The sequence below is a fragment of the Microtus ochrogaster genome, chromosome 1, assembly GCF_000317375.1.
Source record: "Microtus ochrogaster isolate Prairie Vole_2 chromosome 1, MicOch1.0, whole genome shotgun sequence".
NCBI lineage: Eukaryota > Metazoa > Chordata > Mammalia > Rodentia > Cricetidae > Microtus > Microtus ochrogaster.
In genome coordinates this window covers 54,066,961-54,084,850 of record NC_022009.1, presented here as the reverse complement: position 1 = coordinate 54,084,850, position 17,890 = coordinate 54,066,961, and the positions used below count along the sequence as shown (strand labels likewise).

General features: G+C 36.5%; 1 protein-coding gene across 1 annotated transcript in view; it reads right to left on the bottom strand.

Moving 5' to 3' along the window:
• Positions 1-17,046, bottom strand: part of Macc1 (MET transcriptional regulator MACC1) — a 25,791-nt gene extending 8,745 nt beyond the window's left edge. Inside the window, exons 1-3 of the mRNA XM_005343689.2 lie at positions 16,935-17,046; positions 11,234-13,272; positions 7,757-7,945 (exon numbers count right to left, since the gene is read on the bottom strand). Coding sequence (XP_005343746.1) covers positions 7,757-7,945; positions 11,234-13,272; positions 16,935-17,046 — 2,340 coding nt within the window. The remainder of the gene's footprint in view (positions 1-7,756; positions 7,946-11,233; positions 13,273-16,934) is intronic.
• Positions 17,047-17,890: the final 844 nt, after the last annotated feature.

Here is a 17,890-nt window from a genome sequence, read left to right as displayed (position 1 = left end):
TGTCAAGGGGCATTTAGGTTGTTTCCAGGTTCAGACTATGACAAACAATGCTGCTATGAACATAGCTGAGCACATGTCCTTGTGGCACGATGGAGCATACTTTGGTATTACTGGGTCTATCTCTGTAAAGCAAAGGACACAGTCAGCAAGACTAAACGACAGCCTACAGAAGGGGAAAAGATCTTCACTAACCCCTCATCAGACAGAGGTCTGATCTCCAAAATATACAAAGAATCCAAGAAATTGGTAGTCAAAAGAACAAATAATCCAATAAAAAAATGGAGTACAGACCTAAACAGAGAACTCTCAAAAGAAGAATCTAAAGTGGCTGAAGACACTTAAGGAACTGCTCAACATCCTTAGTCATCAGAGAAATGCAAATCAAAACAACTGTGAGATTCCATCTTACACCTGTAAGAATGGCCAAGATTAAAAATACTGATGACAATTTATGTTGGAGAGATTTTGGGGAAAAGGGAACACTTCTGCATTGCTGCTGGGAGTGCAAGCTGGTACAGCCCCTTTGGATGTCAGTGTGGTGATTTCTCAGAAAATTAGGAAAAGTGAGTTATTCTGAACCACAGAACAAATTCCCCCAGCCTTTTCAACTCTGTCACAAACATTTGATGCAGAGCTCCATCCTTACATCTCTGCTGTCAGATTTCCTTCTCTGGCTATATGTATATGTGGTATGCATTTGTGTAAATGTGTTCACCTGTGTGGATATGCGTGTATGTGTGCACTTATTTATGGAAGCCAGAAGTTGAGATCAGGGGCTCCAACTTTGTATATCAAGACAGAGTTTTCTCATCCAGTCTACTTAATCAGCTTGCTCCAGAAATTCCCCTTTTCTACTTTGTAACTGCTAAGATTTTAGGGAGCTGCCATGCCCACCTGGTATTTACATGGAAGCTGAGATTCAGATAAGAACTCCGGTTCTCAGGTTTATGGTCAAAGTCGTTACCCACTCAGCCATTTCCCATCCCTTTAGATTTCTTAATGGTACCTTCCTGGCAGTATGATCTAATCCTGGAATAGGAAACACAATGCTAATGGAGGATAGCACTCTGAATTTTTCGTCCGTGTGCTCCCCTCTGTTTATACACAGAGAAGTAGCAAAGCATTTAATTTAGTCTAATTAGTAAAGTGGTTTTCCAGGGTCCTAGTATATGTATAGGAGAAATACATCTTTCCCTCCATTTACCTTTCCAGTATTAGCAGACATAGTAAAAGTAAGGGAGCAAAGATGATGAAGTATGTAATGCCAAATAAACTGAAACAAAAATAGAGACAAGAATAATAAAGTTTTACAGTTTTAGTGTACTTCTTGGAAGCCAATACAACTCATTAGACTTTGCAGTGGATGACAAAAGGCAGCAAGATCAGAACTGAGCGTCCCAGTCTTTTTTAACTCATAAAATAGAAATAACATAAAGAATTTAATTGACTTTAATTACTTTTGGATAATTGCCTTTTTCCATATTAGAGGATTAATAATCCACCTACTTAACTCATAAAATTATAGAAGCAGCATTTCATTTTAAGTACCATTAGCTGCAGAAGTACTGAGGCAAGTTAGGCTTCCTAATGGATATTATATGTGTTCTGTATTCAGCACATCATTTACAATATCTAGGTTATTTTATACCATCTCTACTTAGTTAATACGTAAATAATGTTTAAAACAGGTGGTTGTTGTCTTCAGAAAAGAAAAACGCTAACTCCTCTGGGCCATCCTACTTACTCAAAAGAGACACAGTGTTTGGTTAAAATGTGACAAAAGAGAGAAATCTTGGTCAGATTTTTCTCTGAGATTTTTCTTTTCCTGCTGTGAAATAAACTGAAGTGTATAAAATGTCATCAAAGCACCACTAAGTACGTGAAGCAACAGATGTAAATATGTAACGTGTAAATATGACATGTTAGGTCCTCAGTCACAGGTAACTACTGTTGAGTTTGAAACTTAGTAACAAAGACAGTCAAGAATCCAGGTCACTGAGTCCCTAATTCAGCATCATTTCACTAAAGGATCATCACACAGTTATTACCAAGTGACTTTTACAAACACTGCTGTTGGGTTATATGCTTAGCTGCTTTTCTAAAATCACAGACCCATTTCCTTCTTCAAAACAGACTTGATAAAGAAATTTTTTTTTTTTTTTTTTTTTTTTTTGTTTTTCGAGACAGGGTTTCTCTGTGGCTTTGGAGCCTGTCCTGGCACTAGCTCTGTAGACCAGGCTGGTCTCGAACTCACAGATTGATCAAGAAAATTTAAAATAAGTCCTGGGAAGTGTCCCTTAATTGATAGAATTCTCGTCTATCAACCATAAAGCTGAATTCAGTCACCACCATCACGTAAACATGTATGGGGCCCATGCCTTCAGATGGAGGCTGGGAGAGCAGTAGTTCGGGGTCATTCTAAACTGCAGTGAGCTCATGACCAAGGTCTATGTGACCCCGTCTCAAAAACATTGTAAAAAGTATAACTGTGCCATCTCTAGTTCCAACACTAAGGGTATGAGAGGGTACATTCTGCCACAAGTTCGTGAATTTCCACAGAATACTTTTCGCTTTATGAAAGAATAAGTTTAGATCTTACTGCAAAACAATAAAGGTTTACATACCTTTGCAACAGGGCAAGGCTCAGATAAATAAGGAGACAATAGAGCACCCATATAAACAAAGACCTACGTGTTCTGTGAGAAGGATCCCTCTCATAGTCCAAAGCCATTTTTCTACCTTTTGTGAGAGATATTTTCCAAGGACAATTTAATTTTAAGCCCACAAGGAAAAGTTTATTGGCCAAGACTTTTTCCCATTTTTTCCTATATGTTAACATCTTGCTAGTTTCTCAGCACAGAAACCTTGAAATTACTGTCTACATTTTTTTCTTACCTACATTCTTTTTCATTCACATCACTAAATATGGTTGCATTTTATTCCATTTTCCAGAAAATGACTCAAGGTCATAGATTTGTCAAGTCCAACAAAATAATAGGTACTTTGTGTTTTATAATGACAACTGCCATCAACTATCAAAAATATTTTATACATGTTATTTTACCTGACCATCTAAATGCCTGAAAAGGTTGTGCTATACAACTCAGTTAAAAAAAACTTCTTAGAAGAGCCAAGCAACATGTCTAAAGTCATGGGAGTTAATGAATGGACTAACGGAACTGGAATCTAGGCAAGGGAGCTTTGCCTGAAATGTCTTGCCTCTGGATTCCAGCAAATGAAAGGAAATATCATGTCTTCCTCCTCCACACATGACTTCTTGTCAGTGCTCTCTAGACCTCACTGCTAACAAGAGTCCACTTCAGGGACTCTCTCTCAGTAACTAAAATACCATAGGTTTTAGGTGGCATCTCCTGCATTTTCCTGATTTTTTTGATCTTTGTTTAATCAGTCAATTCTGTAAAGATTAGCAGTTAGAAACACAAGTAAGACTAACAGAATTCCAAACCCGAGTTCTATCACTCACCATGTCACTCTGGATGCTACATAAATGCATTGATACTCAGAGTAGGTTACTGTGTGTTAGAAAGAGGATGATTCTAACGCCTTGCTTACTGTTTGCTGAAATTAATGAGATGTGTGAAGATTCTCATGGCGACTGACACACAACTATTTTTATTTTTATTTTTTTTTTGTCATTATGTGCTTCTTGATGGAGATATAGTTCTGTAGTGGAGCTTCTTCAAAAAAATTTATTTAAAAATTAATAGTTCACCCTAATTTCAAACATTAGATTTATGCCTGCATAAGAAGTACAAGAAATCTAACAAGAACAAATCAGGGTCCTTATGCCTGCATAAGAAGTAAATTATCTAACATGAAATCACAACAGTTCTACGTTCTCATTTTTAATTTACATATAGGATGAAATACTTCGAGCACTCTAGTTGTAAATCAGAAAGGGGGAAATAAGAACTGCTTCTAGAGTATACAAAAGAGAATTAGACTTGCACTTCTGCAAAAAAGAATTACGGGACACCTGGCTGACTGCACTGTTCTACACTTGAATAGTGTCAGAGATGAAAAACGCATGGTGATTAAAAATCTTAGCTTCATTGTGTCTCCATGGAGACAGTGTGGCCCTGTGTGGCATGCCAAAGGGACTAAGCCTTCTGGTGCCTGTCCTAGACGGGAGGAGAGTGGGCAGAGGAAATTTGAAGTGTGAGAGGAACCACCGCTAGGGTCTTTAGCAAATAGGAAAGGAGGAACCTAATCTTTATTGTTAAAAAGATTCCATGGAAGAGAGTCACAGAGAAATTAATGTCATATTTGCTAGTAATCTGTAGAAGATTGACTGAGTGCCAGCCTCCGGCCTAGAAAAGTGTTAGATTTGAAAACTGCAGCTTTTCTCTGTAAAATCAGACTTTAAAAATGGTGCTGTCTTTCTGGTATTTAATGGGTTCTTGTATTTTTAAATGAAATCTTTAAATATCTTCAGAAAAACTACACAGAATTTATATTAACGTTCACAGAAAAAAACAAACAAACAAACGAATGAAAAACAAAACAAAGTGCTGGGGGAGGTGAGGGAAGTTCCTGTGGCAAACTTTGGGGGCAGATTCCTGGAACCTGCTGGGAAGAGGATTTCTGAAAGGCAAACAAGGACATTTGCTGGCAACAACAAGGTCTCTGGAACCGGAGAGAGCACACAGCTCTTCTTAAAATTGAAGGTGTTTATGCCTGAGATGAAACTGAATTCTACTTGGGTGAGAGATGCGCTTATGATGTGTATAAAGCAAAACAACAACAACAACAACAACAGCAAAAACACAGCGACCCCTGGAGGCAAGCTAAATAAAACCAGAGTTATGGGGGAAAGTTCTGGGGCCCATGCCAGGGTTCGTGCCAAATTCTGAAGCAACCTTCCTGCAAAGGCCACTGGACACAGAATCTGTGTGATGCTGTACTCTTTCCGAATTTCAATAAATAAAAATGGATTTGTGTTCTTGTTAAAAAAAAAGACATCACTTACATTTTTTATATTTTATAAACATATTTTCTGATAAAAGCATTTTTATTAAAACGTGTTTTGCATGGGCTGAAGAGGCAGTTCAGCAGTGAAGTAGTTCACTGACTTCGCTCACAGAGGACCCAGTTTCAATTCTTAGCACCCAAATGGACGTTGACAACTCTTTGTAATTGCAGTCCCAGGGAATGTGACACCAAATCCATCCTCCACGGTCACCAACCACGCATGTGCTGCCTAGACATACATACAGGCAATGTGTTTATATATTATATATAATAAAAATTAACAGATCTTTTAAAAACCTACAAAAATAATTTTTAAAATGCTTATATGCATATGATTGGTTCTAAACATTATATGTAGTAGCTTTAATGTAGTATTTATATTAACTTAAAATATAAATTGAGGAGGTGTTCATTTTAAAAAAGTGACATTCTCGGAATTCTCAAAAGACTTTCTCTTCACTTCAAAAAGAACACTAAATGGTCAAAAGTACTAAAATATATAGGAAAGGTACATTCAGTATCCCCATGCTTCAGTCAGCCTGAGGTTTGACGAAGATCAGGCTTATTTTGGAAGCAAGATAATGTCATAGTTGTCAAGTTGCATCCTCAGAGAACCTGCTGAGATTCCAAGGTTCCTGTGTCGCAGAAGAAAATATTATACCAGGGACACAGGGCCCATAGATCATATATATGTCAGAGTAAATGACATGAAAGAAACAAAGCACAGCTTTACTGTTCCTTTAGAACATTAAATTCGTGTTCCCTCACCCCAAAGCCAGTTCCTAACCACTACACTCCAAATATAAGTAGTTACACATCAACTCCCTAACTTGTCAAACCCATCTGGTTTAAGATGGCTCTTTCCCCAGAAAGAAACAACGCTCTCCAACAATGTTTGGGGATGTGGAAATTACATGCATTGTCCTTGTGAATGGCCAAACAGGTAAAATTCCTATAGCACATTTAGAATGGCTTCAGGCCCAAATGCCTTTGTTTTCCTAAGTGATAACATGAATCAGACTCTGGCTGTAGTGTTAGTTGCGATGAATTGAATTGTTGCCCTTAGAAAACATCTAGGGAGTTTCCTTTAGGTTTCTGAGATTTTATCAGCCTCACACACAGACTTAGTCACTTACCACTGAGGCTGTGTGAAGGTAAATAATGGACAAATAGGCTGTGGGTTAGTTAGCCTGCATCAAGATTGGAGGGAAGGCAAACAATAAACACAATCAGAGAAAATGCAGATGCTTAGCAAGGCTGGCAGGACAAACAGCTCTCCAGTAAATCTAAACAAAACTCACAAAAGCAAGGCCCTATCGTGATAAAAGAATAGCAGTTTTCGACTGGACAGCTTTTTAGCTAGTTTACTGAAATGTCAGGAGTACAACAGCACAATTTTCGCAGTACTCTCTTCTCCCTCAAGGTTCCTGACTTTTCAGCTCCCTCAGAAAACACTTGTGTCCATCTTGTATGCTATGCTCACTCTGGATTCTGCTCATTGATAGGCTCCAGTTCCCCTCTAGGTTTATGAAGATAAGTGTAGCAGATAAGTGGGACATATGTGTCCAGTCCCTAGCTGTTCCTGGACAGATTTTGTCCTTACTTGTGAGCTGGGTTTCAGGGATTCAGCAACTGTCCAGCTGACACCTGTTGCAGCTGGAAGGAGTCAACTGACTTGACCTACTGAACTCTCTTCGAAAGCCTGCAACCTGATCACCTAACAGAATGCAAAGTAAGAAGAGGAATCTGAAAAGCAAATATCCATCTCTATGGCCAGGCATTGTAGAAAAGGTCAAAAGGCCTTCAATCCCAGCACTTGAGAGAGGGAGGCAGTCGAACGTCTGTGAGTTCCAGGAGAGCTAGTTACACGTAGAAACCCTGTCTTGAAAAACATGTGTGTGTGTGTGTGTGTGTGTGTGTGTGTGTGTGTGTGTGTGTGTATCCATCCTTCCATCCATCTGTCTCTAGGACCCAAAATGACACAGAACATGCAGATTGTACTTATAATGTCACCATCTCAGAGAATATTGGCCTTAACTTAAACATCTTGAAAAGGTTTTAACTTGCTGAAAGATACAGGGCATCTACCATATACTCATTAATGGAAAATATTGTAATTTATATGAAAAAAATTAGATCACATTGCTATTAGGGTAATCTGAAGAAATACATATATGCAATGTGCGTAACAGAATCCATGTAATAATACTGATGAAACAAGCAGGCTTTGTGATGAATATCTTTGTACTAAATGCTTTCTTTCTGTATATGATTTTAATAATTCTTACTGTACATAGAATTAGAAAAAAGATGAAATGACTCTTTGATATCTCTGTCAGTCATTTTCAGTGACTCCATATCATTCCCCTCCTAGGATTCATCATCAAGTCCTATCACTTGTCATAAATGATTAAGAATATCGTCTCTGAGTTGACTTGAGTATTTATTACCTCAAAAATGTACCTGTTCTATGCCTTAAATTCTTGTAGACTTGTGTCCTCACTGCTCCAATTTAATGGATTAATTTGCTCAAAAGCCATGTAAATATAAAATCTAACAAGAGAAATATAAATATGTTTTTTAGAAGTATGATATATATTTCAGACATTTCCAAAAGGGTTACCAGATAATAACTTCAATTAGTAGGGACTAAGTGTTTCTGAATGTTCCTTCAATTAATTCATAAACATGGAAAAGACTAAATTACATTTTCTCTACTTGGCTACAGTTTGTCACCACTGAATAGAACATATGAAAATCTCACCTCGGCTGAAACATCTCCAGATTTTCCTCGGTAAGGAATTTCATACGCCTGCATCTGATGCTTAGTGAGTCCTGCAGATTTCTCAGCAAATTCCCTCCAGCTTCTTCCAAGCTTAACAGCTGAGGTTAGAATAACAGCCTCTTGGAGAAGACGTTCCACTAATGCTTGGTGATCCATCTTTAGCAGAGCCTGTGGCAGTGAGTATCCATCATGCTTAGAAACAACTCATTGACTTTTTCCTTGAAACTATAATTTGCATTATGTATTCTAGAAATTAAAATACCTTTTCACACCACACATATAGTTAAGGTTTTTAAACTCAGAACAGTGGTTTATATTTAGGAAAATTCAACAAACAAACACAGTGAATATATATACTAGAAATAGAGGAGCTTAAGTATAGCTATGGGATCATGGGTAAATCACATTATTAATATATGACTTTAACTGCTAATGGAACACTATCAACCCTTTTATCTGTACCTAAGGCTCCAGCAATTGATAATCTCTGAACCTAGAGGTAATTACTCACTCCCCTCAAGCTTATTCCTTGTCTTACCAGAGGATTAACACAGATCTATTTCAGCAAAATGTGGTTTAAATTTTTCTTAGAATCATGCTTATTGAGTAAACACAAGATATTCCTTTAATTTTAAACTAAGTTACAGACATTTCTGAATTTAAATAACCTGCCTCCCTCACCTCTAATGTGATTCTGTTAACATAAATGGTGTGGGACAATGGTTTATATTCTGTCAATTATATTTTAAATAAATGCTGATTAGCCAGTAGCCAGGAATGAAGTATAGGTGGGGCAACCAGTCAGGAGGTAGAGGCAGGTCAAAGAGAACAGGAGAATTCTGGGAAGAAGAAACTCCTGGTTGGCAGTGTGACCCAAGCCACAGAAAAATCAAGAGGTGACTGCCCCGCTGAATAAGATACTGGTCCACATGGCTAATACAGATAAGAATAATGGGCTAATATAAGAGCTAATAAGAAGCCTGAGCTAATGGGTCAATCAGTTTATAGTTAATGTAGACCTCTGTGTGATTTCTTTGGGATTTAACAATTGTGGGACCCGGGCAAGACAGAAACCCCAACAACACATAAATTACAAAGTAATAAAGGTGAATATTCTTCCACAGTGTGAAAGTGGGATGCTACCAGATTCCCTTTCTTCATTTATTGGACACTTAAGCTTTCTCTCTTACTATTCATTTCAGGCAAGCCTAAGAGCTTTTTTGTTGCTTTGAGTATATTTTTAAAATATATGAATATATACATATATATGTAAATAAGTTGGTAAAGATGCTTGGCAGTTGTTTATTATGTAATGGTACCTAGGAGTTTTTTTTACCCATGAGAAAGAATAAGTAAAGTTAAATTAATTTTAAAAAGCACCAATAAAAATTTATCATATTTATTCTTATGAAATCTACAATTAAAAGAATAGTTTGGACTCTAAACACAAGTTCTATTGATCCCTCTTTTTATACTGATCAAAGGTGGCCACAGTGAGAAGAAATACCAGGGCAGCAGGTCTTCAAACTACACTTGAGATTTTGTGGCATGGCTTTACCCTGGCAAAGTACAATTTCATAAGAAGTATTTGCTACACTATTGTAATGTTTTGTATAATGAATATGGAGACAATATCATTGTGCCTAATCTTTTAGAACTAATATAAAATCACATGCTGAAGGGTTTTCAGAAATGTCACATATTAGGAGACAAAAGCAATCTATCTTTACTTTTCAACTTCACATATCAAGACACAGCAAGAAAATTTTTCACTTAATGCAAAGGGTGTTTGAAGATACAACTCTACATCACAGAAGGATCAATTGCTTTGCTAACAGAGGGCCGGGCCTAAGCCTCTTTTAGAAGGGAGTCTTAAGGGCATCACTGAGGGTAAATAATAGTTTTGGGGTCCATTAGGGGCCACTCTTTTGAGTAGGTCTCTATCAACATTGTCTAATCAAGGCATTCTATGATTTATTATGCCCTCCCCAATCTACAGGTATGGTACCACCTGAACTTTCAGATCATGAGGCTAAGATAACTTATTTTGAGCTAGTAAGAAAAAAAAAGTAACATTTTGTTTGTAGTTTTTTGAACATCTCTACTGTACATCTGAGTTACAAAAAGAAACAATTACAAAATCAATGTGTAGCTTATAGTGAGCAGGAAAACTTCTAGTATTCAGTCACTGGAGCCCATAGTCACTAAGGACAGATCATATCATAATAAAACTCTCCACTCACCAACTAGACATTATAACTCTCAAGTTTTACTGTTCTTGGTGTCATTGTAGAATAATTTTCTTAACATGCAAATTATTATTAATGCTATATATTGAATTCATCCACCATTTTCTCTTTGTTGCTTCTAGCTTTACTAAAACTTACTTTTTAATGTGTCTCTACCCACTGCCTTATTCATCATTTTCAGACATATGAGTACTGTTTTTATATTTATACTACTCAGTACACTTACTAACATTTACTTACAAAAACATTTTATGCCCCCCCATACACACTCACATGCTATTTGAAGACAGTATTGGAATTTAGCATTTAGGAAGAATTAGCTACATTCATATTTTTATCTTCTTTAGAAATGTCATCCTCGGGCTGGAGAGATGGCTCAGAGATTAAGAGCACTGGCTGCTCTTCCAGAAGTCCTGAGTTCAATTCCCAGCAACCACATGGTGGCTCACAACCATCTGTACTGAGATCTGGCGCCCTCCTCTGGAGTGTGGGCATACATCGAGGCAGAATGTTGTATACATAATAAGTAAATAAATGTTAAAAAAAAGAAAAAAACAAGAAATGTCATCCTGATATTTTGTTACTGTAACATTGATTTCTGCTTTAAATCCAATTATTTATAATCTCCACAGGGTTTTTAACTGAGAAAGTACATGCTCAAAAGAGTTGACCCTTGAGAATTCTATTAGCATATTAAATATAGTGTTGGTAGAAGCATTGCTGGAGCATGCAGCATTCTGTACAGAAGAACATTAAACTGATGAAATAATGGATAATACTTATGTATTTGAAGGAAAGAAACATTGAAAAATAAGCCTCTATAAGATCAGGTATTTTTGTTTTTTGTTTTTTGTTTTTTTTTTTACTTTTATGCTATGGTTTTCTTTACGTTCATGTTATGGAGTTTATATGATACTTGAAGGGTTGTCCAAATATTTGAGAAAAAAAAGAGTTAATCTCTTAAATTTAAAACAAAAGTTCCAACAAAAAACACAACCTTTAAAGTCTCTTAAAAGATGATCCTTATAGACCTCTTTTCTGAGAAAATCACGATTGATTCCAATGCTATGACCTTGCAGGGAAAGTGTTCAGGACTTCAATGGATTTAAGACTACTAGTTTTTCATTTCACATCTAATGCTTGCTGTAAATATCATCAAGTTATTGAAGTTCTCCAAAATAAATTATTATTATCAACTAATACTCACCACAATCAGTTCATAAAGAAACTTCCTGGTACTTCTGCCTTTATGGCAATCTTCCTTTAATTTCTTGACAATATAAGAAACCCTTTCTGGTTCGTTGTCTGCTTGAATTTGATCAAAATCTTCTTGTGCCAGATGTGAGTAGTCCAGGACATTAGCTAAAACTTTCCAATCATAAATGTTTTCTGACACCAGAGTCAATACAACAGAGTATATATAAGTCAGATTTTTAAATGGCAAGGCAATTTGCTCCAAAAGATTCTTGGTTGTCAAAATACTATCAGATATAGACATTACTTGTTCTTTGCAAATCACCTTGATATTTTTACAATGTACAAGTCCAATCTTACCTCGAAGGACACCTACATACCACTCTTTCACTTTGGACTGTCCAATGGCTCTTACTGAGCCTTCTCCAAGAAGGGCAATTATATCCCCCTTTAAATACTCAAGTAAGTAGTCAATTTTACTTTGCCTCAGTACCGTCTTCACTGTGATCCCATAATTGGTGAATTTCACTTTTTTAACTTGGAAAGTGGGATAGTTGATAAACCCTGTCGATAACAAAGGCACTCTCTTGCTTTCTCTCTCCTGGAAGTAGCTCTGCAGATCTAAGAGCCTTTTGAGGTTTGGGGCTGGATCAGGTGAAGTGACAAAGAATTGTGTGACTGGTTTTCCATCCAGAGACCCCACATGAACCCGGAAAACAAACGAGTGCATCTCTCTGTGGTCAACTGAAGAAAAGAAAACTTGTTGATGGATGACTGCACCTGCTTCCAATTGCCTTTGTGCAATTATTTGTCTTTCTTTCTCTATCTTTACTTCAAAATCAGGATCACATGAAAAAGCCGAAATAATTAAATCTTGTGGTTTGTCAAGTAACCATGAATGCTTTCCCCAGAGATAAAATACTACTGGAGATGTATTTTTTCCACCTGTCCTAATGTCAGAGACTGCAAACTTTCCTGGCACATAGTTGTGCCCACAAACTACAAAAACAACAGTAAAACTTGGATGGATATATTTGGGCCCATAAATTCCAATAGAAGTGGTTTTGTGAATATAATTCCAAATAGTAGCAGCTGGTGGTTGAATGGACTCAGTTTGTACAGCTATGACTATGTACATTACGTGGCTCAGATCAAGAAACTTTGCTTGGATGGTGTCTTTGTAGACATAGCAGTTGTTCAGCGCTTGGAAAGGGCCTTCTCTGTCCAGGCTGTGTAAACACACCATTTTTGTCATGACTTGGCTCAGGGGATCTATTTTTACTTCTGCTCCAATTTTCATCTCCAGCAAAATAGCTTTTATGGTTTTAGGGTTGCTTAACCTTATTTCCAAAAGAGGGCTTACAGTACAGGAGAGATTATGGTTCAGCTTTGGTGGAGGATCCAGAAACGCTCTCAGAGATACCTCCTGGAATTCTCCTATGGCTATGTTTCCCTGGGGTATATGAACAATGATGTCTGAGTCAGGTAACTGAACTGACCCTCCTTGGTGGTTTAATTTACAAACTGCAATGGTCTCTGCAATTTGTGTTTGAGCCCATCCAGGACTTTGATTAATTATATTCAGATCCATACAAGAGCGTGCTAGCTGACGTTGACTCAACCAAGCCATTTTGTATGCTTCTCGGTCATTTTGAAGCCACTGTAGGTCTTGTATTAGGATTTGGTCAGAGTGGTGTATACTCTGATGAGCATGTGACGTATCATGTAAGATGTCCAGGAGTTCTGAAACACTCTTAGACCTTTCCGACTTCCTTGAGGAAGATGGCCTAAGCACCTGATCCATGTCAAGTTCATCTTCAGAGGAATCAAAAGAATTCCCTGTTTCAATTTGTTTTAAAAAAAGAAAAGAATCTTCCTTCAAAATGGACATATTATCTCTCTTTTGCTTATTTCTTAGCTTAGTGATGTCCTCCAGAAATGGGTTCGAAGCAGATAGTTCATTCCAGAATGGATTTGCAGCTTTGGCAACACTATAACCATGGTGAGTAGAAGCATCTGTCCAGTTGTGAGGCAAGTCTAACCCCTGGCATGCTTGTTATTTAAGCAAAAACAATGCAAAGAAAAAATAAGTGGGAATCTGAGATAAAACCATGATTAATTTACTCATAGGTTAATTCAAAACTTACTTTAGGCTTTGATTTTTGATGCTGTTCTCCAGTACAAGCTTAGTAGTAAAACCATATCCACTTATTTAAAAATGAGGAAAGGGGAAGTTTATACCAAGTTATTGTAAGTACAGATACATTAATTCTATCTTAAAGGATCATGAAATATAAAGTAAATGTATGTTGAGTACAGTATATAATTATTTATAACAACACATTAATAACGCATTTAACACATTTACTTTACTTACATAAAGTTATTTCTTAGTATTTTATGTTTCATTTACCTAAGTAAACACTGAAAAAAAGTAGCCAACATCCATAATTTTTCTAAACATTGAGCTGTTGGTCTCATTATATCCAAAAAATTAATTTGAAGTCTTTCTTTTCAAATAAAATCTAAGGAATGTCAAACATACCCTTATGAACTTGAGTAGTTTTCAAAGCAACCTTGTAAGTTAAAATTGTCATTAATTATTCATTTCTGGCAACATTGCATTAATAAACAACATTACTTTTTGAATGTGTGTGAAAGACACATTGAAAAACCAGATTGACAGTGAAATTACTGCCTACAGGAATTCATCGAACTTCTGAAAAATTGTAATGGTAAAATATGGGGCGCCACTAGAAACAGAAACATTTCACTGTTTCTCTGGAAAGGGCTTGAAGAACACATAAAAACAATGTAATCAAGGTCATTTTATGTTTAGGGCTTTTGTTTGCCTCTTTCTACTAGTCTAATGACTAGTCACAAACATGAAGACGTGTGCAGTTGATACTGCTGTAGGGACAATGAAAGCCACAGGGACAACTGAGTCATTGGAAGTTTTCTAGAAACAGGAGTTTCAGAAAACTGTTACCTTTTTCCTAATGAAGCTTTTATTTTGCTTTAAGTAAGTTATATTGCTTATTAAAAGGTATAAGATGGATTTTGAAAAACAAAAAGAGTATTTCTCTTGTTATCACACATCCTCTATTCATCTGCCCCAACTCTCTCAAAACTCATTTTTTACTATGAGCATCAGGTCAATTGGATTTTGCTCCATGAAAATTACTAGGCTGCATCAATCCCTGCTTATCACCATTACCCTCAAGTTCACATTTGCAGGGCATACTATTTGTTTATTAATGAATTTATAAATTAATGATATTTATTGTAATCTGTCAATATGCTATATTTGTGTGTGTGTGAGTGTGTGTGATATGTGTGTGCATGTGTCTGTGGGGCACATGTGTGGTGCATGTATGTGGGTGCATGTGCATGTGGTTTATGTGTGTTCATGTGTGTGAGGGGCATATGTGTGTGGTGTGTGTATGTGGTGCATACACCTATCTGTGGAGAACAGATGTCAACATCAGGTGTTTCCCTCTATCGAGGTTCACCTTATATTTTGAGACAGGGTCTCTCATTGAACCTAGAACTCACTGATTAGCTACATTTTCTGGGCAGTAAGCTCCAGATATCTCCCTGTCTCTGAAGCCCTAGTACTGGGACTACAGATGAATACCCATGCCTGGTATTTACTGTATTAAGGCAAAATAAAGTCTTGTCTTCATGCTTAAATGGCAAGCATTTCATACACAAAGGCATCTCTCTAGCCCTAGCACACTAATAAATGTACTTTATAAAGAAAGCACTTATCAATAGGCCAAGATAGAAATCAGAGAAACTGTCAAAATAGCCACAAATAGCATAAAATATCTTGGAGTAATTCTAACCAAACAAGGGGAAGACTTGTATAACAAGAACTTTAAATCTTTGAAGAAAGAAATTGAAGAAGACGCCAGAAGTGGAAAGATCTCCCATGCTCTTGGGTAGGTAAAATTACCATAGTAAAAATGGCAATCTTACCAAAAGCAATCTACAGATTCGATGCAGTGCCCATCAAAATCCCAGTAAAATTCTTCACAGACCTCAAAAGAACAATACTCCACTTTTTATGGAAAAGCAAGAAACCCAGAATAGCTAAAACAATCCTATAGTAAAAGAAACATTGGCGGTATCACAATTCCTGACTTCAAACTCTACTACAGAGCTATGGTACTGAAAACAGCCTGGTGTTGGCATAAAAATAGACAGAAAGACCAATGGAACTGAATCGAAGACCTGGATATTAATCTACATACCTTCGAACACCTGATTTTTGACAAAGAAGCAAAAAATATTAAATGGAAAAAAGAAAACATATTTAACAAATGGTTTTGGCATAACGATATCAACATGTAGAAAATGAAAATAGATCCATCTCTCTCTCCATGAACAAAACTCAAGTCCAAATGGATCAAAGACCTCAACATAAAGCCAGCCACACTGAACCTTGTAGAAGAGAAAGTGAGAAGTACACTTGAATGCATTGGTACAGAAGACCACTTCCTAAATATAATCCCAGCAGCACAGATACTGAGAGAAACAATTAATAAATGGGACTTCCTGAAAGTGAGACGCTTCTGTAAAGCAAAGGACATGATCAATGAGACAAAATGATGCCTACAGAATGGGAAAAAATCTTTACCAACCCTACATCAGACAGAGGTCTGATCTCCAAAATAGACAAAGAACTCAAGAAATTGGTCATCAAAAGAACAAATAATCCAATGAAAGATGGAGTACAGACTAAACAGAGAACTCTCAACAGAGGAGTCTAAAATGGCTGAAAGACGCTTAAGGAACTGCTCAACATCCTTAGTCATCAGAGAAATGCAAATCAAAACAACTCTGAGATTCCATCTTACACCTGTAAGAATGGCCACAATATGACAACTTGTGCTATGGATGACTTATACTATAGAGGATGTGGGGTATAGAAACACTCCTGAATTGCTGGTGGAGTGCACAGCCCCTTTGGACATCAGTGTAGCGATTTCTCAGAAAATTAGGAAATAACCTTCTTCAAGACCTAGTAATACCACTTTTGGGTATATAGCCAAATGATGCCCCATCGTGCCACAAGGACATGTGCACAACTATGTTCATAGCAGCATTGTTTGTCATAGTCTGAACCTGGAAACAATCTAAATGCCCCTTAACTGAAGAATGGATAAGGAAAATGTGCTACATTTACACAATGGAGTAATTCACAGGAGAAAAAAATAGCAACGTCTCAAAATTTGCTGGCAAATGGATAGAGCTAGAAAACATCATATTGAGTGAGGTAACCTAGAACCAGAAAGAGAATTATTATATCTACTCACTCATAAGTGGTTTTTAAACATAAAGCAAAGAAAGCTAGCCTACAAACCACGATTCCAGAGAACCTAGACAACAATGAGGACCCAAAGAGAGACATACATGGAACTAATTATCATGGGAAGTAGAAAAAAACAAGATCTCCTTATTAATTGGGAGCATGCAGGCCATGGGAGAGGATTAAAACGGAGAGGAGAGACAGGGAGGGGAGCAAAGCTCAATAAAATCAATTTAAAAAGAAAGCGTTTATCTTTAATGTTATTCTATTTCTGATAGCACTTGTACTTGAGAATTTTGTATATCTTCTATAGCAATTTTTAGAGGCAAACATTCCATATGTATAGGAAATTATTTGACTTAATTACACAGCAACATTACCATATTATAAATTCTTGTACCTGTAATATGATTTTTTGAGAGTTTTGAGACTTCCATGTCAACCAAATTTCCTTCAGATCTACTTTGAGCAATTCTTCTTGGCCAGCAATAGGCTCTTTCACTGATTAGCATTTTGCCATCTACAAAGCAATTAGAGGATATATTTATTGTATGAATATATAAGCAGGTTGAAAAAGGAAACAACCTAAAAAATTGTTATTCTTATTTAAACAGAAAATGTCATGTAAGTATCTATACAGAGATAGGCAGTGGTCACTCATACCTTTTCCCAGCACTCAGTAGGCAGAGGCAAAGGGATTTCTGTGAGTTCAAGGCCAGCCTGGTCTAATAAAGCAGATTCCAGGACAGCCAGAGCTGTTACACAGAGCAGAGGTCTCTGCTTCTACTAAATGTCCTGAAATGAATGTTATTGCTATTTTGAAAAATGTCAATTCTAGATTAACCCCAAACAATGAATTTACTGTGGAAATTAGTATGTCAATATAAAACAACCAATAAAAGCCTGAGATAAGAGAAAGAATAGTAAGCTGACATGTTAATAAATGGATAATCTCTGATGACTAGAAAATTAAATAAAACTAATCTGAAAAATCCCAAATTCTTCTACATGTTCAATGCAATCCCAAGAAAAATTACATTAGATATATATTATATGTCTATGAGTATATTTGTAATTTCTTTCTTTTATTTTTAATTGAAGTCAAAATTGTTAATAGTTATCATACAAAATATGCTGTTTTTGAAGCATGTTGTTTTAAAACATGTTTTGTCATTGAAAATGCTTAAGACAAATGCTAAAGATAATAATTCAGATAGTGCTCACTGCCTGTTAGCTATCAACATTTATTATAAATGTGCACTAAGGAATATAATGTGAAATCAGAACAGAAATATGCCAAGGATACAGAATGGACACCCCAGAAGGAATCTCACACTCATATGAAATCTTGATATC